At 35.8% G+C, this 24,693-nt stretch overlaps 1 protein-coding gene across 1 annotated transcript in view; it reads right to left on the reverse strand.

Annotated features, from left to right (window-relative positions):
- The window catches only part of Gprk1 (G protein-coupled receptor kinase 1), a 598,843-nt gene that overhangs the window by 122,047 nt on the left and 452,103 nt on the right, over positions 1-24,693 (reverse strand). Inside the window, exon 16 of the mRNA XM_090400057.1 lies at positions 18,259-18,421. Within this exon, the coding sequence (XP_090256183.1) occupies positions 18,259-18,421 (163 nt within the window). The remainder of the gene's footprint in view (positions 1-18,258; positions 18,422-24,693) is intronic.

Below are 24,693 nucleotides of genomic sequence, written 5' to 3' on the forward strand. Positions count from 1 at the left end.
AGTATTGAAGAACTTTGAACTCTCAACTTTGAAGTATTTTGAGTTAATAGAAGTTCTCTAAAGGAAACAGCCACAACAAATCTCCTTGCACATAATTTCACAAGGAATTAACAACTCATACCTGTATCTTTAACATGTGCTCACAATAAAGCATATTCAATTTCTATTTAAAGCAGGTACCCAGAATATTAACAGCTTATTTCATGAGCTTCAACTATCCAGCACTGAAACAGAATACAGCTATTTTAGAACATTCCTGTGTTTTTTTACTTGACAGCTTTCAATGATGGAAAAATAGAGAATAGCTTTCTTTTCAGTCCTTAATCACAAACAAAATTCAGAAAAGTGAATGATACATTAACTTCTCAACAGGAACTTAAATAATATAAAATCTGCAGAAAATCATTCATGCCTTGCATTTATTTCCTTTAGCCCCGAGTTACCGGCGTCCCTTAAATAGGACAGGGGTGCGAAGAATCCCCGGGCTCAACATGGTGCGCTCAGTAAAACTAGGAACCTGGAATGTCAGAACCTTGTATGAAGCAGGTAAGCTAAGAAATGCTATCCAAGAAATGAAAAGACTTGAAATTGGAATTTTAGGAATGAGTGAAGTTAGGTGGCCAGGATCAGGCAAAACTCAAGTCAATGACATGACAATGTATCACTCTGGAAGTTGTGAAAACAACCATCAAAACTGAGTTGGAATAATAATAAACAAAGAGATCAATAAGTCACTGTTGAGCTTCATCCCTTACTCAGATAGGATGATGTTATTAAAACTGAAAGGACAACCACTAGATGTTAATCTTATACAAGTCTATGCCTCTACTGCTGACAAGAATGATACCGAGATTGAAGAATTTTATGACCAATTAAAAGAACTAATAAAAAATACAAAAAAGCATGATATTAACATAGTCATGGGTGATTTCAATGCTAAAGTTGGGAAAGGTAGAAGTGGAGATGTAGTTGGCGAACATGGACTGGGCAGAAGAAATGAGAGAGATGACCGTCTTTTTCAATTCTGCCAGGAAGAGGAGCTAATAATCACAAACACATGGTTTAAGCTACCACCTCGATTGTATACTTGGCGATCACCACAGGATAATAATGGGAATATAGTCAGAAACCAAATTGATTACTTATTAATTAATCAATGATTTCGAAGTTCTATAAAGAGTACAAAAACCTATCCTAGTGCAGATATTGCTTCTGATCATAACCCTGGTGGCAGAGTTACAACTTAGACTGAAAGCTATGCTTAAGAAACATCAACAAAAAAGGTTTGATTTGGGAAAATTAAAAAACACAGAGATAAGAAGCAAATTGAGTCAAGATCTGAATCAAGAGCTAGCACTTATCAAGAATGATGACATCATGAGGGTTGATGAATCGTGGGACAAATTGAAATCTGTCTTCATAGAGAAATGTACCAATACCTTATGTCCTAATAGAGCAGTAAAAAAGAAAGAATGGATGACTGATGAAATTCTTTCTCTCGTGGATCAATGCAGATCATATAAAAATCATAATCCAACAAAATATACAGAGGTTCAGAAAATTATTAAACACAAGATCAAAAAAGCAAAAGAAATCTGGATGAATGAAAAATGTAAAGAAATAGAAATTCTACTGGAAAAACATGACAATTTTAATCTACACAAAAAGATGAAAGAGACCTTAGGTATATATATAAGAAAAAACAATTCTGTATCCTTCGAAACAAAATGGGAGAAATTATATCCAAAAAGGATGACAAAATACAAGAATGGGTGAAATATATAGAAGAACTCTTTACTGATGACAGACAGAACCCAGAAAATACTTATGAACATATGGAAGGTCCATGCATTCTAAAATCAGAGGTAGAATGTGCATTGAACTCAGCTAAAAATGGTAAAGCCCCAGGACCAGATAGAATACCAGCAGAAATAGTAAAGTTATTAGAAGGTGACAACATTAACATATTAGTAAAGCTATTTAATAAGATCTACGATACAAGCATAATCCCTCAAGACTGGTTGCAGTCGACCTTCATCATGCTACCTAAAAAAGTAAATGCAAAAACTTGTAATGACTATAGAATGATCAGCCTAATGAGTCACGTTCTCAAAATGTTTCTGAAAATAATTCAAAAAAGAATATACAGAAAATGTGAAGACACCATCAGTGATACCCAATTCGGCTTTAGAAACGGCTTGGGAACAAGAGAGGCCCTTTTCTGTTCTCAGATCTTATTTCAAAAATGTATTGACCAAAACAAGGTAATATTTATTTGCTTCATCGACTTCGAGAAAGCATTTGACAAAGTCCAACATGCTAAAATGATTGTACTATTAAAAAGAATTGGATTAGATGGTAAAGACATCAGGATCACTGAAAATTTATATTGGAACCAAAAGGCATCTGTTCAAGTTGATGACATTATTACAGACTCCATTAACATCAAACGAGGAGTAAGGCAAGGATGTGTGCTGTCACCTCTTCTTTTTAAGATCTACTCAGAAGCCATATTTCAAAAAGTCTTGGAAGGAAGAAAGGAAGGGATTAGTGTAAATGGTGAAATCATCAGTAACATCTGATATGCCGATGATACAGCTCTTCTGACTGACAATATTCAGGATCTTCAAAATCTTTTGAAGCTAATAAATGCAGAGAGTGAAAAAATGGGATTAAAAATAAATATCACCAAAACTAAATTCATGGTCATAAGTAAGAAACCAATTCTTAATTTAGCACTTTCTTTAAATAGGAAACAAATAGAAAGAGTGGCAAAGTTTAAATATCTCGGATGCTGGTTAAATGAAGATTGCAATCCAGAAATGGAAATAAAAGTTAGAATTGAAATGGCAAGAAAAAATTTTCTCTTGATGAAATCAACACTGTGTAACCGCAGTTTAAACTTAGAGCTTAGAGTACGCATGGTTAAATGCTATGTATGGTCTGTACTGCTGTACGGTGCAGAAACTTGGACCTTGAAGACAACATCAATAAAAAGACTTGAAGCCTTTGAGATGTGGTTATACAGACGAATGTTAAAAATCCCATGGACAGCAAAAACGTCCAATCAGGAAGTACTGAAACAAATGGGGAAATCACGTGAACTTTTAGATACCATAAAAAGAAGGAAAACTGCATATCTTGGTCACCTACTTCGTAATGAAAAATATAAGATACTTAAATTGATTAAAAAAGGGAAGATAAATGGAAGAAGAGGACAAGGAAGACGAAGAAAATCTTGGCTGGCAGATATCAGACAGTGGACTGATATGAACTCTGAGAGACTGCTCAGAATAGCTGAGAATCGCTCAAAATTTGCCAAGGTGGTCGCCGACCTCCGATAGGAGATGGCACTCAAAGAAGAAGAAGAATTTTTTTAAAGGGAATTATTTACCATGCTCCCTTTCCTTCTTCTATATCCATTTATATATATAAACATATCTCTCTAGTTATTCTTTTTCTTGTATCCATCAGCTGTTCATTTTATATCACAGTAAGGCATACACTGTGTTCTCTATGATTTCTGACTGGTTGGTGTTATGACAGCCAAAGAAAAATGCAGTAATCTTAGATCAGATAAGTTTATCAGTGGTGTGATGAAATTGAGATTTCTTTTCTGCTTGATGTTTATTTCATGTACTCAGCACAAAAATCTCTATAGGTATTTTAATTACAACAATGGAGGAAGGTATGTACATCTTGCCAATTCTTGTTGTTGCTAAATGAAAAATTGTTTCCACCAATGACTTTAACCATGAGGCACGGTCAAGCTTAATGGACTCATTAGTCATCTAATAATAGGGAAAACTACAAGCACTGCTGCTGCTGATATGTTCTTCTTACAGCAGAATATTGTTTTGACAAACATAACCAAATCAACATTTGGTTATGTTTGTCATACATCTACATACATCTTTTATTCCAATTTTTGGTAAAGTATACGACTGTAGCCTGCTTCCCAATAGCTGAGACATAAGCAAAATCATATGACCTAGTGAGCAAGATGTTTGTGAAGACACTGAAAGTAGCATCACTTGGGCGACAAATGCACCACCACATAGAAGACTAGGATTCAATGAGCCACCTCACAGAAGACTAGAAACCGTTGCACAGCAAATGTCAAAAATATTGAATTTCAAAAACAGAAACAAAACAAGTGCCACTGGCAGTCATGCTTTCTGGTCCCTTGCCAGAAGTGGTGTAACTTTTGTCCATCTGTGTTACCTCCTTTATCCACCCTAATGGTAGCATTGCAACATCACTTAAAGACAAAGGTGAGGTCCTAGTTTCATTCTTCTCTTCCAACTCCTCCATAGATGACTGATGTTATTATGGTGTTATTATGAAATTACCTCTTTCTTTGCCTAGAACACTGCATCTCATGCTTCCTTTAACTACTTAGAATCATTTTGCATAATAATAATTACTGAAGTATATCAAGAACATACTGATGTTAACTTTAAACTTCTCAATGGTTTAAGAATGGAATTGGAAGATACTTCTTCTTTCAGTATATTTCACATGCAGCAAGAATTATAAGATCCAAAAATGGGATTGTGGGAAGTAAACAAATAGTATTATCTGAGATCGTTTCGGTAAAATTATAGAGACTACGACTGTGTTAGGAATAATCACTTCAATTTCCCAATGTTTTGACCTTCATATTAAGGTCATCATCTGGAGTATACACACACACACGCATATATATATATATACAAAGGCAAGCAACATTACATTTCAAACAGCATGTTAAAGTGACAACGATATGATCAACTGTTATTCTACTGGCCTGACCTATAGTGAAAAAAAACTACATTAAAGTGATATTCTATTTATAACATCATCAGAAAACAAATTCACATAGTTCTAATACAGCAAAATTATAATAATAATATTCTAAAAGTGGTGGCATATTCATAATTTAACATGAGTGTTGTTAAATTAGATCAGTGTTTCTCAACGTGGGGCATATGCCCCACAGGGGAGCAATTAGAAAATGTACATGTACATATTTATACTATACTTTTTCAGAACTTGGCTGACTATTATGCTAGGGGGGGGGCATCAAAATCTTTGAGACGTTGAGGTGGGACATCAAGATTTTTGAGACATTGAGGTGGGGCATGATCCAAAAAACATTGAGAAACACTGAATTAGAGTTAAGATCCTAGATTACTTACAGTCCTAATTATAACTAACTCTTAGACCAAAAGGTTATGTGGGTAGAATATACATCATTCACTTCCTGGGGATTTTTAGAATCCCCAGAATGTGAATGTAAGATTAGGGTGGGTGATAAGAATTTCACAGGCCTCCTTAAATTTATGTTCATACCACGTTTTGGTGTGTAAACAACAGGTGCCTTTCCAGTTAATTCTATGTACAGTATTCAGGGTTTGATCAGAAAGGCCAGATTTACCATAGTTGTTCAATTTAATGTTCCTGTTTTCTGCTAGGAATTATGCATCCTGTTTCACCTATATAAGGCAAATCACAGATGCAATGAATACGATATACTCCAGGGTGGGCCAGCAAGGAATATGGATCCTTGAATGAGTTGAATAAGTTCTTTCACTTGCAGGAGGTAAAAAGATGGCATTAAGGTTGTATTTCTGCAGTATTCTATTGTCTGAGAACCCATTAATGTATGAAATGACTACAATTTTATTGTAATTTAGTTTATATATATTTTAAAGTGGAGTCTTGGGAAGAATTTTGTTGATAGTAGTTTTGCTGTAGTCATTTTTCACAAAGTTATTGCTGATAACTTTTAATTCATCTTTAAGTGCTTATTCACCAGTGGTGGCTTGTACATAAGCACTGCGACACTGCAGCACGCCCAAGGAAAAAACAAAAAAATTAAATTTTATGAATAATAACAATACTTACAACATTATATAAATGCAATACCACATGTTAAAGGTTACAGCTTATGTTTCAACATTGATTGAATAGTTAATAACTGGAATTGTTCGATTAACGCTTTAGATTATGAAACAAATGCACTGCGATCTAACACAGTGTCAGAATTATCATGTTTGATCAGTTGTGGCTAGACTTGCCGATGTTCGTTTGCACTTGTCACTGCACGTAATAAGTGAATTCGACACTGCTCATTGAGCAGTGTCAGATCACCCTCACCACAAACACACACCAATAATAAAAGTTTCGTATCTCACAGAAATAATGCGCACAAGCATACAATTTATCTGTAGCAACGAGCAGTGTTGGATTCACTTGTTCTGTGCAGTAACAAGTGTAAATGAATATCAGCGAGTCTCAAAATTCTTGAAGTATGTAAATTTATATATTCATCAAATATGTAAATTTACTTATTAATAAATTGGTTACTGATTAGGAAAATATGAAGTATTTTTTTTATTTTGTATATGCAGCACCCCCACTTAAAATTTTCACCGGCCGCCACTGTTGTTCACTGGAGCAAATCTTCAAAAAACGGGGCTTCGAAGATTTGCTAAATAGCTAAAATGTATGAACAACACAATTCACAAAGAACTAAATTCAATTTTCATAATATGAGCATAATTTGTATGGGGTAAGAGTATATGAATGAATGAAGTATATACTGCACAGCAGCAGATCATATTACTGCTTAACAATTTCAAATCAACTTGCAACAGAGGAATTTCATTTCAGCCATACTTGTAAAACTGACTTATGGTTGAATTATGGTTTCTGGAAGTAACTGTTGTTAATCAGATGAGGCTTATCATTATGCCCATTTTTATGAATGAAAATAGCATTCCATAACAGAATATTATTTCCTGAACACTAAATATCACTATAATGATATAGAATGTATTTCCAAAACTAATGGAATACTGAGAGTTACTAACATAATTTGAAACTCAGAGTTGCTGATAGGCATCCTTCTACTATGCAGCTTACAGTAGATGCAATTACTTTAATATAATGAAAACTAACTTACTAAAAGCAGTTAAATATTAGTAAGTTCAAGAAATCAATTTTTTTTCATCTCTTGGTGTAGTTTTTAGTGTGAAGCACTAATATGAATAATCAACAACACCTAAGTCTTTTGATATGTATAAAAATTTTGTGCTTTACTTATTTTTTCCCCTTATTTGATACATACTTTGATACGTATTTATTGGGACTATTCACAAAGTTTCTGGTTATGCTAATTAGAGTGCAATATCACAAGGTGAAATTAAGAGTTTACTATTAAGCATTGAATTTGAATTACAAAGTTGAAAGCATAAATAGAAGAAACAGAACCTAATTTAATAGATTAATTTCTCAGGGATTGAGAAATTAATAATAAAGTACATTGGTGTCTAAAAGTTAAGGATGAACTACATTTTTACCTGTATATGAAAAACAATTCATTAATACAACCAAATGTGAACATAAATTTATTGCTAGCATATTAAAAAATTATTATGATTATTATTATTATCCAGGCCTCCATGGAGTCAAAAGACTCATCATGGGAGGTCATTTTTAGGAAACACAAAGTTTAATATACCACTCCTTGAACTCATTGACCGTTCCTGCTCGAACCACTCTCAGGCAATGCATTCCAAGGTTCAACCACCCTCCATGCAAAGAAATCACTCCTCACCCTCTTGCACACAGCCTCCTTTCGTAACTTCCAGGGATATGGCCACTTGTCATCGCTCCTTCCCACTGTTCCACTAAGTGAAAGAACTCTCCAATGTCTACCCTGTAACTGCCTCTCAACAGTTTAAAAGTCTCAATCATATCACCTCTCCTCCTCCTTCTATCCACCAAACTCTGCAGTCCACATTTCCTCAGTTGATCCTCATAACTAACATTGTACAGTCCTGAAACCATCTTTGTTATCTGCCTCTGTTCCCTTTCCACAGTCAATTTATCCCCTTTAAATCCTGGGGATCAAATTTGACAACAATAGTCCAAGTGTGATCTGATCAGATTGTTATACAACGGAATGATAACTCTTTTATCTCTGCAGGTCAGCGTCCTTCTCAGTATTGCAGCAATCCTCTGAGTTACCCTCACCACCTTTTCAATATGCTTCCCGAATTTCAGTTTTCTGTCAATCATCACCCCCAGATCTCTTGTCTCCCCTACCTCCTCCAATCGATGGATCCCAAACCTCAAGACATTCTGCTGCATTGAACTGACACCCCCCATTCATTTGCCCATCTGTCTAGTTTATTAAAATCCTCTCTCAGGGCTGCCACATCTACACTATTACTGATAACCCTTCCCTGCTTTACATCATTCGCAAACAACTGAATGTCCCCTTGCAATCCATTGACAATATCATTGATATAAAGGTTGAACAATACAGGTCTCAGTACTGAGCACTGTGGAACCCCACTTGTAACCTTCTGATTCCTTGATATTGCCCCACCATACACAACTCTCTGATACCTATCAGTCAGCCAATCCTGAATCCATTTGACTAACCTGACATTTAACCCCATGTGCTGCAACTTAATTATCAGCTTATCATGTGGCACCCTGTCAAACGCCTTTGCAAAATTAAAAAAAATGGCAGTATATGCCTTTCCTTCATCAACTGCTTGTCACTTTATTATAAAAGGTAATCATATTACTAAAGCAAGAGCGTCCCTTAACAAATCAATGTTGATTCTCACAGATAACATTACCCTCATCTGCCCAACGCTGTATATAGTCCCTCACTAATTTCTCCAAGACCTTAACAACTACTGATGACACATAAACAGGCCTATAATTAGACACTTCCAGTCAGCTACCGTCCTTATGCAAAATCGGCACTATCTTACCTTCCTTCCATTCTCTGGGTACCTTTCCTGCAGTCATGCTGCAGGAAAGTTAAGGAATTAATGTATAGTGTTTACAGTAAACTATGCGAAGAAACATTTCAGTATGGAATATGTCCACCCCGAACTGCAATGCAGCTCTCACAATTGTATCATTCTTAGCACCAAGTGATTCAGAAGTACTTAAGGCAGACTTGTCCACTTCTCCTTCAGAGCAAAGATAAGCCCTTGTTTGTTTTCTGGAAGGGAATTTCAAGCAGCAGTGCATCTCCCTATCATCCCAAATATGTTCTATGCGATTGAGATCTGGAGAGAGTGCTGGCCACTTGATTTGATTAATATCCTCAGTCTCCAGAAGCATCTCCATTGCTTGTGTACGATGTGTACCTTGGTGTGTCCATTAAGCATAATGCCTCCCCACACCATGACTCCAGCACTGCCTTTCAAGAACATTCTCATGATGGTAAGCAGTACCACTTTTACACCATATCAAGTATCATTTAGAATTGGAGGAAAGACTAAAATGACTCATCTGTAAAGAGAGCATTAGCTCATTGGTGTTTTGTCCAATTTTTATGGATATCACTGAAAACATGCTCTATGATGAGCTGGATAAAGGGATGCAGACTACAGGCTTTCAATCATATAGGCAACTTTTGGCAGATGTCTTGCCACAGTTTGTTGAGATATCCACATACTGTGCTTGAATGGAGCGGACTTGCAAACTAAGCTATAGTGGTGCATCGATTACATTTTGTTGTTGTTATAACAAAAAATTTGTCTTCATTCTCCATTGTAGAGCGAGAGCAACCTCTTAGCAAATGCCTGAAACAAATTGCATTGGTTTGAAATTCTGCCCAGAGCCTGGATACAATACTATATGAGAGTCCAAACTCTCTGGTAATATCACTAAATATATGGCTTTCTTCAAGCTTTCCAATAATTCTTCCTCATGCAAAATCATCTAGATGATATCTTTGACATATTACAAGACATCCAAGTTTGCAACTTTATTTCTTTACAAAAAGAGCTTCCTTCAAACACAATTCGCTTAGTGCAGCCTTTTGCCTTGTACCCTATTGAGGGCCACCACATTACCCCTTTGCATTCAATTTGAAAATTTGAATGTGTACCCACTTTCTACTCAAAATTGTCAGTTATATAAATTGCCAAGCTGAATCAGCTGAATTTGAGGCTGTAATCTTCAGAAATAGTGTTATTTTCATCCTTAGGTTTTGGACACCATTGTAACATAACAATATAACACATAACAATAAAAATCCTAATACAACTCAATGAAGTTTCTCATGAAACTTCATTGAGTTGTATTAAGATTATTCTTATTTTAAAAAATTTGACATTTTTGAAGAACAATTATTGATATTTCAAATTAGTTCTTTGAAAATATTTAACTAAGTTCAATGACTTTCAGAAATAATGATTCTCCAACAAGGCATTCACAATTTCTTACACCATTCTTTCGTAGCACAAGCGCTTTAAGACTTGTAAAAGTGTTCTGACAACATATACTCACCACACCTATTGTATTCTAGACTGAGTACAGAATATTCCACTATGTCAAAAATACTCCCCCCCCCCCAAAAAATAAAAAGAATAAAATACTATTTTAATGATTTTATTCAGATTCACAAAACAATATGATATTTTGTCCAGAATCTGTATATCTGATAGGAAAAAATAGATGTCAATTTCATGCTCAGTGTTTTTCAATTAATAATATGTATGACAACTTAATCATTTCAGAGCCCATAAACTACAAAGCTATATAACTACTTTATTAAATACTTCAAAAAATATCTAGAACGAGAGCACAATCACTTAAAGATTAACAATGAACAACTGATGCACTTCACAAAGAGAAGTCATAAAGTCATAAATGAAGAGTATGTTAGCTAAAAATGTTCAGATAGATATGTTAAGGAATTTTTGATCAATTTAACGTACTGAATTGCTATTAGAAAAGTCCCCCCCCCCACACACACACACACAGAGAGAGAAAATCACATTTACAATACTAGAATTAACTTGTATTTTTACTTAATGACATAATATACAAGAATAATTAACTACAGATTATTTATATAAAATTATATATTTTTTTTATTTATTGAATTTTCACCCAAGTATCACTGGACATATGACTTGACAGACAGAATAACAGCACAAGAATACATGACAGAAGTAGTAACAATGAGAAACTTCAATGAGCAATGTTATTCTGGGAGAGACTGCATAACCAAGAAAGGTTGTGTATCTTTCAGTTCTTCTTGTGAGAAGATGGCTGGAAATGTTTGAGAGTTGTAGAGTAGGTGTCCTCCCTCGATGAGTCATTGGACTCCCTGGAGGTGTCATATAATAATAATAATAATAATAATAATAATAATAATAATAATTTGTTGATATTCACTATGGTAGATGATGATGGGCAACAGTTGCCTAATTGAATAAATTTTTGTAATAACATCATTAACTTGGATAAAGATATGCTAAATTTTATTAGACTTATGATGAAAATTTAATCGACTGATCAACTTTTTCAACTTCATATTCAGGTTCATGTTTAATGCTCAGTAACTATTCCACATATTATCTGCATATCACTGATCTTATTAAAAGTCAGAATTACAGAGAGAACAACTCCTAGGTGAAAGTGACCAAATGGGATACTGAATTCAAAATGAAACTAGGTACTTACTGTGAACATTTGATGAAAAATTAATATAATGGACAGAAGACTTACATTAGAAGTTTTATCTGCATAAAATTTTCACCCAAGTACCAAGGCACAAAGCAACATAGCTGAAGAATCAATATTGCAAATGCATCAGTTATATGAGAATAAAGTAAAGTAGGGCCCAAACTGCTCTAAAGTCCTAATGCCATATTTATATATTAATAAAAAAAAATAAAATAAAATAAAGAAATAACTAGAGCAAGCTATGTGAAGCAAAACAACAATTTTCCATTAGAGGAATAATTCTATTAGATCTATTCAGATGTAGAAAAGCTTCAGTTTTCTTCATATAACTGTTCATTAAAAAAAAAAAAAAAAAGCTTTCATGTAAGAATTCACTCTTTTTCCACAGAATCCTATGCTAAAAAGAGATTGGCATATTTTGCAAGTCCAGATTGTTCCAGCTCATGGAATTCAATATAGTCCTTATGATGAACAGCCACAGTTTTGCTGGTTGGGCAAAATATGATAGACCACAGGCACAGGAAATTTTATGCCAAGGTAAACCAAAGGAGAAGTTTGTCCTTTGCAGATCCTAGAAAGGATACAAATTTATTAATTAGGTGAAAGGCTGATCTGATACCAGTGGACCTATATAATGTGGAAATTCTGCTATTTTGCATTTTGAGAAGAACATGCAATCTGTATGATCTTCCCAAAGAGCAGTTTGGACAGTGCTGATATACTTTATTCTTATGTGAGTGAGACATTTGCATTGTTGATTAATTGGTTACACTGCTTGTGACTTGTGTGCATTTACGAGAAAATTAATCTAATGATTAATTTTTTTTCTTAAATGTCTACTTATATTTCAAATTGTCAAAATACTATGGACATTCATTTAGGTTAAAATAGTACTTCATTAAGACCTGTAGTATTTCATACTATCTGTCCCAATTGCAAACTTGCTAAGAGATCTATGTTATCATATCTCCTTTGTGCATCAAAAATACACTGAATTTTAAAACAAAAATTTCTGAACTACGATTACCTCAACAGATATTCTAATTAACCTGGACTTTGTTTCAGTACTGACCAAGATACCTTTGCAATCTTCAATACATATGCTTAAAGAAAATGCAGTGTATTATTATGAAATACTAATAAATAACATTGTGGAAAATTTGAAATTTTAAAGCAAATTTCCCACAATATTACCAAAACTTTTAATTTTGTTGTGTATAAAGGCCAATGGATAACTAGGAGGCAACCTCTACATAGACTTTTAAAATATACAGAGAACCAACCAGGGCTTCTTGACCTAATGTCCAACCCTTACCTATTTGTGGCATATCCTGTTAGGTATCTACTTGAATATTGAAGGTACAAGGATGGGTTGACAATTTGAGATTTAGCCGACCAAACTGTATTCTTAATTGGCTGAAACCACAATGAAAAATGATGGTGCAACATGGCAGCGTCACCCAGATAAACAAAGCTCCATTATTTTCATCAGGGAATCAGGGTGAATAGTAGAGATACTTCATGTGCAAAACATTGTTTTTGCTTGCACTTCAATAAAGTATTAAAATCAAGAATATAATTACTCAAATAAAGAGCCAAAAAGGCTTCAGTTCGGTGATGTAAAATTATATAAGTGAAGTGGATATTAGATCCAGCATTATTTCAAAACTGAATGTAGAAACTATAAAAGTTTTGTAAGTTGACCATAGAGCTTGCAGGAATACATTCCTCAGTATCCCCAAGTTGCCTTAGCATGGATTACTTTAAAGAACACCACTGCTGCCCAAGCACCCATACGTTCACCTTTTATTAGTCCATTTTGATAAAGTTTCATCGGCCTGACAGCTGTTTTGAAGTCTTTACACACCGACCAAGAGTTCGCTTATGGAAAATACATTTCTCTGACATTTCAAGTTCCTTAGTATTGAATGTGAGTTTTTGCTCTTGAAAAGTTTCTGCCTGGTACCTTATCAAAATGGACTAATAAAAGGTGAACATACAGGTGCTTGGGCAGCGATCATGTTTTTCTAAGTAGTCCATACTAAGGCAACTGGGGGATGATGAGGAATGTATTCCCGCAAGCTCTATGGCCAACTTATGAAACTTTCATAGTTTCTACATTCAGCTTTGAAAAAATACTGGATCTAATATCTACTTCACTTATATAAGAATATAATTTCTTGGTATCCTTAATTTATAGTATAAACAAGTTAAAAAAAACTTTCAACATAAGAAGCATCAATGGAAAAGAAATGGAACTAGTAGAAGAGTTGGCTAAGTACCAGATTGACATAATAGGTGTTACTGAAACAAAGAAAACAAAAATAAAAACAGGTGAAATCTTTCTAAGCAACAAATACAAGATGTTATATTTGGCTAATAGCAATCAAGGAAAAGAAGGAGTAGCTATTGTATTCAATTCTAAATATGAGAATAATCTTCTTGAATGGCAGGCAATATCAAGTAGAGTGATGCAGGCAAATATCAGAATGTGGAACTGAATAATGAGATTTATTTGTGCCTATGGTCCCACAGAAGGTTCTACTAAGGTAGAAGTGGAGAAATTTTTTTTGAGGCTTTAGAGAAAGCAACTGATACAATGAAAAAGGAAAAGTTGGTCCTTGTTGGGGATCTAATTATCAGACATATAAATAATGTTTTGGGAAATTTTGGAGAAAAGAGCAAAACTAATAATAATGGTAACTACCTGCTAGATTTCTACTCAGGACATGGACTAGTTATTACTAACACCATGTTCCAACATAAGAATGTGCACAAATTTATATGGAGAAAAAAAAACAAGGAATAAGAAAAGTTTCACTGAGTAAGTTATAGTTGATAGCAATGTTTTCTCACTAGTTCAGGACACAAGAGTATATGGAGGATTTGAAATAGGAAGTGATCACTATATAGTTTTGAGCAGGAAAAATTGAATTTCATATTGAAAAGAAGTGTGTAAGAAAGTTAAAAAAAAATAAAATAAAAGTTGAGCTGCTTTCAGAAGTGAACAGTAGACTCAAATACACAAACATAATTTAAGAAAAAATGAAAGAGTTTGAAAACAAGAACCAAACCTTGGAGATTCAGTGACAAACCCTGAAGAAAATATTGACTGATTCAACCAGAGTCATGTGGTGAGGTAATCTGTCAGGATAAAAAATCAGAACTCCATGGCGAACTCAAGAAGTTAAAGAAGTAGTCAAGGAAAAGAAGAAAGCATATCAAAAGTTCCTGGCAAGTAAGTCAGAGAATACAGAGAAAAATGTAAGAAAGTGAAGCACTGTATAAAACTAGATAAACAAAAGCCATGGGAAAACTTTCTAAGAAAACAGGAAATAAATATCAGAAAGATGTAAAATATTCTGAAGGCTGTAAAAAACTTAGAAATGGAGGAAAAAGTACTGTAAAAGGTATAAGAGATGATAATGGTGATGTGAAAATTGAAGATAAAGATATTTTTATCTTCATTTATATCTTTATATAAAGATAATGACTTTGAAAGAATGCTAAATGAAACAAGCAGTGACAGCAGTAGTAGAAAACACTCAACACTCAAGAGGAATGCCGTCAGATATATATATCAATACTTGAAGTAGAAAAAGCTATCAAAAACCTGAAATCTGGAAAGACAGTTGGAGTAGATGATATTTGACCAGAAATGCTCAAATATAGAGGTATAAAAGTGGCTCACTGTATTCACAAGGCCTGGTCAGAAATTTGAATTCCAGATTATTAGAGTAGAGTGCACATAGTGCCCATCTATAAAAATGGAAGTAAAACTGAATGTGAGAATTACAAAATAATTTACTTGCTAAGTGTTCCTGGTAAGATGTAACTTTTTCATGTAGTACAATGATAATTTCCTGTATACTCTCTGAGGATATATGTCAGGAATTTGATGATGATGCTAATTAATTTTGTAATTTATTATTTATTATAGTTGTCAAAATAAACTTTAGAAACAAATCAGACAGCGATGAAAAGCTCACTTTCCCCACTTTTGGTTACCTACTTCATGGCGACTTTTGAATAATGTCTTCTCTGCAACATTCATCCTAAGCCTTCAGCATGGTATGGTGTGATACAGATTTTCAACTTCTTTGTGGAATGTTTGGTTCAATAATGAACCTCCAAAAATTTGCCAATAAAATAAATGCTGTTTGCCATCATCATCATCAAATTCCTGCCATGTACCCTCAAGGGGTGTACAGGATATGATAGTACTACATGAAAAATTTACATCATTACCAACTTCCTATCTACAATTTTCCTCCAAATCAGTCTGTTACTTGTCAAGATATTATCAGATCTTATATTTGTATCTTCTAAGGCACCTTTTACCGTATCAATCTACCTATATCTTGGTTCTTCCTCTGGGTCATTTTCCTGCCAACCAGGCAGAGAACACTTGTTTTGCTAATCTTTCCTTTCCCATTCTGTTTAAGTGACCATACCACCTGAGATTAGCTCTGCTAATGCAGTCTTGGATGATGACAATGTCAAGTGCTTTCCTAATATAATCGTTTTTAATATGATATTGCCACTGATGCCATCTCTTCACGCAATCTTTCTCAGGACTCTCATATCTGCGGTCTCTAGTCTTTGGTCAAGTGTTTTACTTCTAACATAGCTCTCAGATCCATGTTAAAACTGGTTTGAACACTGTCTTGTATACAGCTAATTTAGTGTTCTGACTAATTTCTCTCTTATTCCATATGAATTTATTCAACTGACTTCCTGCCATACCAGCTTTGTTGATTCTGTTGTCTATTTCCATATTTAATTTATCATCTTCACTAAAAATTGTGCCTAGTAGCTGAAATGTTTTACTTGTTCCACAGGTTCTCCATTCATAACGCAGTTGACATTTTCAATGCATCTGCCCTATTTTCATTGTCTTTGTCTTGTTATTGCTGACCTTCATACCATGTCTATTACAACAGTTATTCAATTTAGTCAGGGAATCTTGCAGACTTGCAGCAGATTTATTTAGAAGTATAACATCATCTGCATAAAGCAAAGAGCTGACATTAACATTTCCAATTTTGATATCAGTTTTAATACCACTTTCCTTCATAATGTAATCCATATAGATAATGAATAACAGTGGGGATAATGTACATCCTTGTCTAACACCAGATTTAACATTAAACCATCTTCCTGTACCTCCTTCAATTCTAACTCTGACTTACAACTCAAAGACTAAGTATTGCTTGATATAATGCCCCACTGACACCATATAACTGCAGAGTATTGTACAGCCTCTCTCTTGGCACCTTGTCATATGCCTTCTCCAAATCGACACAACTTAAATACAGATCTTTGTTATATTCCTATGCTTTCTCGACTATTTGTCGTAAAGTGAAGATCTGATCCTGACAGCCTCTATTTGGCCTGAATCCAGCTTGTTCTTCACCAAGCTTTTCTTCCACAATTCTTCTCAACCGTTTCTCAAGTATACTTGCATAGATCTTGCCAGGAACACTCAGTAGGGAAATACCTCTGTAATTCTCACATTCAGTTTTATTTCCCTTTTTATATATGGGTACTATGAGAGCTCTACTCCAATCATCAGGAATTCATCCTTCCATAATTCAGCATTTCTGATCAAATATCATCTACTCCTGCTATCTTTCCACATTTCAAGCCTTTGATGGCTTTTTCTACTTCAAGTATGGATACATATTCCTGACTGTATGCCTGTTGAGTGTTTTTTACCATGTTATCACTGCTTGTTTCATTTAGCAATTTTTCAAAGTAGTTACTCCATACTTCAATGATATCTTTTTCTCCAGTTTTCATGTCACCTTTATCATCTCTCACTCCTTTTACAGCACTCTTTCCTCCATTTCTGAGCTTCTTCAACAACCTCCAGAATATCTTGCCACCTTCTTGATATTTATTTTCTATGTTCTTACCAAAGTCTTACCATGACTTTTGTTTAGCTAATTTTACACAGTGTTTAGCTTTCTTACATTTGTCTCTGTATTCTCTAAGAGCGCAAGCTGACTTATTTGCCAGGAACTTTTGATATGCTTTCTTCTTTTCCTTCACTGCCTCTTTAACTTCCTGTGTCCACCATGGAGTTCTGATTTTTCTATCCTTGCAGACAACCTCACCACATGCCTCTCTGGCTGAATCAATCAGGGTTTTCTTCAAGGCTTGTCACTGGATCTCCAAGGTTTGGTTCCTGTTCTCAAACTCTTTCAATTTTTCTTCAATCATGTTTATGTATTTTAGTCTACAGTTCACATCTGAGAGCTGCTCAACTTTTATTCACTTTAAAACTTTCTTACATGTTCTTTTTTTGAAGGTACCCAATGTTGCAATATTTGTGACATTGCACTCAGAATGCATTCTTCATATTTAAGTTCTTCCACTGACATTTCCAGGTGTTCATCAGATCTCCACTGGTGGTTCAAGGGACAACACTGGCCTAATAATTAAGTATTAAGCAATGCTACTTCTCACAGCTGTTACATTTAAAAAAAAATAATAATAAATCGCAATAGGACTAAATTAATTGGACAGTTATAATTAGACCATACCACTGTACTGCCTATGATTCTATATTGACTTTATTAATTGTTTTGTCATTTATGCTCGTTATTATTTTATTTGAAATCACACTGTGGAGAACATTAAAAAAAAAATCTTCAAGTAAGTAATCTATAGTTATTATTCCTAAATACAAGAACAGATCATTCTAGAGAATGATCTTTCTTCTAAAATCTTCTGAAAATACTAACTAACATGAATATTTACCTTGATACCCTTGGTGTCTTCCTCATCAAAAGATCCAATATCAAAGGCATCGGCAGCATTAACTTCTCCACGAGGTGGGATTAAAGGGGGAGGATATTTTTGGAGATATACCAGTTGCCAATCAATTCCTGAGAAAAATGACTGTTCTTTAACTTCCTCTGCCCTACAGTCATGAAAATAAATATAGTCATTAAATGCAGGCATTGTGCAAAATGAACTGTTATTTCGGTGTTAGCCCTTCTGGACTACTAGCTTACTGCCTGCAAAAGAATGTGAGTCCAATAGATATCATACAAACAATGAAATAAAAATATTAGTATAAGAGGGTATGCCTATGTAGCTCTGTGGAAATGGTGTTGGCTTACCACAGAGCTAAAATGCTACAAGAATGGAAATAATAATTTGATTCTAGTTGCAGAGAAGAACTACCTAGCCAGTAGTTCTCTGCAAGTAGAGTTTTCTTCCCAGAAACTCATGTTTTTAACACCACAACTTAAAAAAAAATCGACTGTATGAATTATTTCAGATGATAACATATACCTGTTCAGGTTTAGAACCACAAAATGGAAGCAGCTGTCTGCTGCTCTCTTCCTCTCACCTGTGAAATCATTTAACAGCTTGGGGTTATTCTGCATAAGTTACACATAGACACAGTTGAAAAATTATTAATTATAATAGATTAACTATGAATATTTTGATTCACATATTATGGATTACCATTAGTGTAATACAGTTGGAAATGAAAAAAAATTAAACAACAATGAATGTATATGGAGAATGGAATCTCTCCTTATATGTAGTCATGACACAGCCAGGCAAACACCAATACTATTAGGATCAACTGGAATGGGCGTGTATGCATGCAGTGAAAAAAAAAATATCTTATTACACATGTGAAGCATAAATACATCTAACACATCATCATCATAATCACAAAGTTAATTCTTTATTATATGATGTATTTTCACTTGATCTGGATAGAGTTCAAAAACTAAAACCATACTGTGTAAGACCACCTAGAAATTATGGCTTATTCAAGTTGCATAAACCAGGATAGCCTCTTCTCCAATTGGTGATTGCATAGATAGTTCTACATACAAAATTTCTTTCAACATACAAACATACAAAGTTTCTTTCAAATCTCCCCCCCCCCTCTCTCTCTCTCTTAACTGGATATTCCTTTTTTATATTAAAATGTAAGCAACTTTATGTCAAAAATTAATGATTTGAGACTTCACAGATTTACTAGTAAAGTTTGTCATAGCTTCACTTTTTACAAATGTTCCTTTAGCTGACACCCTACAATTTTTATCATCTAAGTTTCCTTCGGATATTCTAGACCTCTTCAAGTTCATCATGAATTCTGGATTTTTTAGCTGGAAGGAAAACCTTTACTGACAAATTGAAGGTATTCCAATGGGCTCTTCAATATCTCCAATCCTTGCAAACTTCTATTTAGAATAACTAGAAGAAAAAAAATTAATGATCATTTCAAAACTTTCAATATGGCTTCACTACATGGATGACATCTTTGCTGTTTGGAATAATTCCCATGAACAACAAGATGTTGTCTTACAAAAAATCAATAACCTTCACCAAAGAATTAATTTTGCTGTGGAACTTGAATCAAATGGAACTACATCTTTCTTTGATGTTCTTATAAAAAGAGAATTGGATGGTTTCTTATCATCTGTTTTTCACAAACCTTCCTTTGTGGATTGATATATCCAGACTTCGGCTCACCATCCCTCACAAAAAAAGCCAGCTTGGTTGGCCAAGTAGATAGCATACCCACTCTTCAACTAACAGGTCATGGGTTCGAATCCCAATGCAGGCATGGTTGTCTGTAAAAGCCAGCTCTGGATGAGCTTGTATCACTCCTTGATTTATAAAACTGATCTTAAAAAAAAAAAAAAAAAAAAAAAAAAAAAAAAAAAAAAAAAAAAAACATTATTAAATGCCTTCTTTTTTCCCCGTGCTAGCGTCGGCGTAGCACGTGGCGGTGAATTTGAGCTGTGCAGAAGAAAGTGATTTTTAATCGGTGAATAGTCCGCTTTTTTCCCCGTTTTTCTACGTTTTTGAGTGCTAAATTGTTTCTCTGAATACGAGTGTACTTCAGTGGTTGTTTTTTGGAAGTTAGTTGCTGTCGCGATATAATATATTTTGGTACCGTCGGAATCGAACGCGTAACGGTGGAAGACAAAACGAAGCTAAGTTACTGTATTTAGTTATATTTCATTTTATTTAATTATATTTAGTACTTAAATGTTCTGATGTTTGTACTTTTTTTCCCTCTTATTTATTAATTGAATAATTATTAAAGATTACGCTACTCGGCAGTAAGGAATGATAGTGGATTCAGCAGCAGTCGCAAGTGGCGTAACGCCAAGTCCTCCGCCATTTAAGAACTCAATTATTAGCAATATCACAAGGGACTTTGTGGCATGCAGTACTTGCGGCATGTATGCGTCTCGGGAATTACATATGTGGCTTGTTAAAGAGAGTGGAGAGCGTATGTGCGCAAAATGCAGGCAGTTGGAGGAAATAAGCACATTAGATATATCGATATCCGACTTTGTTGCTCCAGGAACGGGGAATGAATGTAGGAAGACAAGTAGTGTGATAGGAGAGAATGAGAAAATAATAGTTGATAGTGTGGAAGGTGTGAGTGACTGTGAAAGTTTAGGAGATGGTTTTGTTTGGGAGAGTGAATTTAGATTAAGAGTGATTGACCTGCAGAGGGAGATAGATGAGTTGAAAGAGGAGGTGGAATGTCTTGTGAATGAGAGCAGAAGTATGAAAGATAAGATTAGGAGAATGGAAGAGATAAATGCAAGGCGAATCAGAGTAGGAGAGAGAGAGAATTTAGGGAGAGGTATGGGGGTGCTAGAAGAGGAGAGAATGGAAACAGTAGAAGAGAGGGAATGAGAGAGAGAGGTATGGGAATGCTAGCAGACGAGAGGATGGAAACAGTAGGAGAGACAGAATGAGAGAGACATATGGAAGTGCTAGAAGAGGAGAGAATGGAAACGGTAGGAGAGATGGAATCAGAGAGAGGTATGGGAATGCTAGAAGACGAGAGGATGGAAACAGTAGTAGGAGAGACAGATTGAGAGAGGGATATGGAAGTGCTAGAAGTGGAGAAAATGGAAACAGTAGGAGAGAGGGAATGAGAGAGATGTATGGGAGTGCTAGAAGAGGAGAGAATGGAAACAGTAGAAGAGAGAGGTATGGGAATGAAAGAAGAGGAGAGAATGGAAACAATAGGAGCGAGGGAATGGTAAGAGGTATAATGTATGGTGACTCAATGATCTGCGGTGTTCAAGATAGGATGCGTGAGGAGTGTTTGCCAGGAGGAACAATAGAAAGGGTGGCTATGGCAATTAAGAGAGGTGAAAGGGTGGATGAGATGATTGTGATGGTAGGAACGAATGACTTGAGTGGTAATGTAAGTCGGGCAGCGAGAGATATGAGATTTTTGCTTGAGACTGTACGGAAGAAGACAGAGAGAGGAAAATAGTGTGCGTGTTGCCTAGGTATGATAATGATGAGCTGAGCAGAAGAGTGGTGATATTGAATGGCATAACAGCGAGAATGTGTGACAAGAGAGGACTGGTATATGTGGATGCTTGGAGTGCGTTTGAGGAAAGAGAGGAATTGTATGCGAGAGACCGTTTACATTTGAATGAGGAAGGACGTAGGCATCTGGAGAGATTGCTGTTCTGAATGAGTCAGTGTGTCCCAGGGAGGATGATAGCAGGGGTGGCCTCTTGTGGGAATGGATACTTAGGAGAAGGGAGACAATGTCAGGTAACATTGAGCCCAGTGGAGTCTAGAAGGGATAATGCTGGGTATAGAAACAATGGCATTTATATGCTTTATACTAATGCCAGGAGTATCCGGAATAAGGGAGAGGAATTGGTGGTGCAGATAGCATCAGCCTGGCCAAAAATTATTGCGATCACTGAGACGTGGTTGACAGAAGGGGATATAGCAACAGGAATAGAAGTCGTTGGATATAGCATTTTTCGTCAGGATAGGAGGGGAAAGCGTGGTGGTGGGGTACTGCTTATGATAAGTGATGACCTATGTCCTCTAAGAGTGGAGAATTTGGAAGGAAGTGAGACAAATATTTTGAGAGCGTATGGTGTGAGGTAGAGGTAGGCAAGACAGGATATTCAGTGGGGTGTTGCTACAGACCCAGGAGCACAGAGAATGGGGACCAGGAGATGTTTAGACAGCTAAGTTTGGCAAGTGCAAGAAGAATGATTGTTATGGGAGATTTTAACTTCAGTAGTATAAATTGGAGAGAGGAAGATGCATGTAGCAACAGGGGAATGGAATTTCTAGAATTCTTGAGGGACAAATGTCTTAGGCAACATGTAACAGAGGGAACAAGAGGTTCAAAAGTTTTGGATTTGGTTATAGCATCAGAAGAGTTGATAATAACTGAGTTGATGTCTCTCCCACCAGTTGGAGAGAGTGACCACATGGTGTTGACTTGGAAAATGAATAGACATGCAGGAGTATCAAAGAGACAGGAACTTATGTGGAATTATAAGGTGATTATAATAGTCTTAGATGTCGACTTTGGCGAGTTTCATGGAGGCAGGAATTGGAAGGCCGGGATATCACTAGTGCGTGGGAAATTGTGAAAGAATATTTGTTATCAGCAATGGTAAGTTGTATACCACAAGTGAAGAAGAGGATGCAATTTGGAGTAAAGTGGATGACAAACAATATTAAACAGGAATTGCATGCGAAAAAGAGGCTATGGAAGAGATATAAGGAGACAGGTGAAGAGATGCATGAGGAATATAAGACACAGGCCAGAAGAGTGACTAGTGTGGTAAGGAAAGCGAAACTGGAATATGAGAGGAGATTGGCCCTAAGATCCAAAGAAAATCCTAGGGAATTTTTTAGCTATGTGGCCAGTAGGAGGAGAAATGACTGTGGAAGAATGATATTGTGGGATAAAAATGGGAATAGAGTGACTGATGTAGAGGACATAGTGGAATTGTTCAATGAACACTTTATTGGAGTATTTCATCCTAGAGGAGTCAGTTTTAATGCTAGAGGGATAGGACTGGTACGAGGTCTGGAGGTACAGGAGGAGAGTGTGTTTCAGATACTGAGTACTCTGGATGTCAGTAAAGCTGTGGGACTGGATGATATTTCACCACGAGTTTCGAGAGAATGTGCTAGGGAATTGACAGTGCCTTTAACATGGCTTTTCAATGAAAGTCTGGCTTTGGCAAAGGTGCCCAGGGAATGGAAGGAAGGTAAGATAGTGCCATTGCATAAGGGTGGTAACAGACTGGAAGTGTCTAATTATAGGCCAGTCTGTGTGTCATCAGTAGTTGTTAAGATCTTGGAGAAAGTAGTGAGGGACCGTATACAGCATTGGGTAGATGAGGGTAATGTTATCTGTGAGAATCAACATGGATTTGTGAAAGGACGCTCTTGTTTTAGCAATATGCTAGCCTTTTATAATAAAGTTTCAAGAACATTAGATGAGGGAAAGGCATATACTGCAATTTTCTTAGACTTGGCAAAGGCATTTGACAGGGTGCCACATGATAAGCTGATATTTAAGTTGCAGCACATGGGTCTGGATGTCGGATTGGTCAACTGGATTCAGGATTGGCTGTCTGATAGGTATCAGAGAGTTGTGTATGGTAGAGCAGTTTCCAGGAGGCAGAGGGTTACAAGTGGGGTCCCACAGGGTTCAGTACTAGGCCCTATATTGTTTAACCTTTATATCAATGACACAGACAGTGGATTGCAGGGGGATATTCAGTTGTTTGCAGATGATGCGAAGCTGGGAAGGATTATTAGTAATAGTGCAGATGTGGTAGCCCTGCAAGAGGATTTAAATAAGCTAGATAGATGGGCAAATGAATGGGGGTGTCAGTTTAATGCAGCAAAATGGAAGGTCTTGAGGTTTGGGAAACATCGATGGGATGCTGCATACTCTATTGGAGGAGTTATACTGGAGGAAGTAGGGGAGACAAGAGATCTGGGGTTGATGATTGATAGAAACCTGAAGTTTAGGGGGACATATTGCAAAGGTGGTGAAGGTAACACAGAGGATTGCTGCTATTATGAGAAGGACACTGACCTGCAGAGATAAGAGGGTTATCATTCCGTTGTATAAGTCTCTGATCAGACCACACTTGGACTATTGTTCTCAGATTTGGTCCCCAGGATTTGAAGGGGATAAATTAACTGTGGAAAGGATACAAAGACGGATGACAAAGATGGTTTCAGGACTGTACAAGGATAGTTATGAGGATCGGCTGAGAGAATGTGGACTGCAGAGTTTGGTGGATAGAAGAAGGAGAGGTGATATGATTGAGACTTTTAAACTGTTGAGAGGTGGTTACAGGGTTGACACTGGGGAGTTCTTTCGCTTGGTTGAACAGTGGGAAGGAG

Source organism: Typopeltis vanoorti, chromosome 11, assembly GCF_054136105.1.
Source record: "Typopeltis vanoorti isolate ZY-2024b chromosome 11, IOZ_Tvanoo_1.0, whole genome shotgun sequence".
NCBI classification, from domain to species: domain Eukaryota; kingdom Metazoa; phylum Arthropoda; class Arachnida; order Uropygi; family Thelyphonidae; genus Typopeltis; species Typopeltis vanoorti.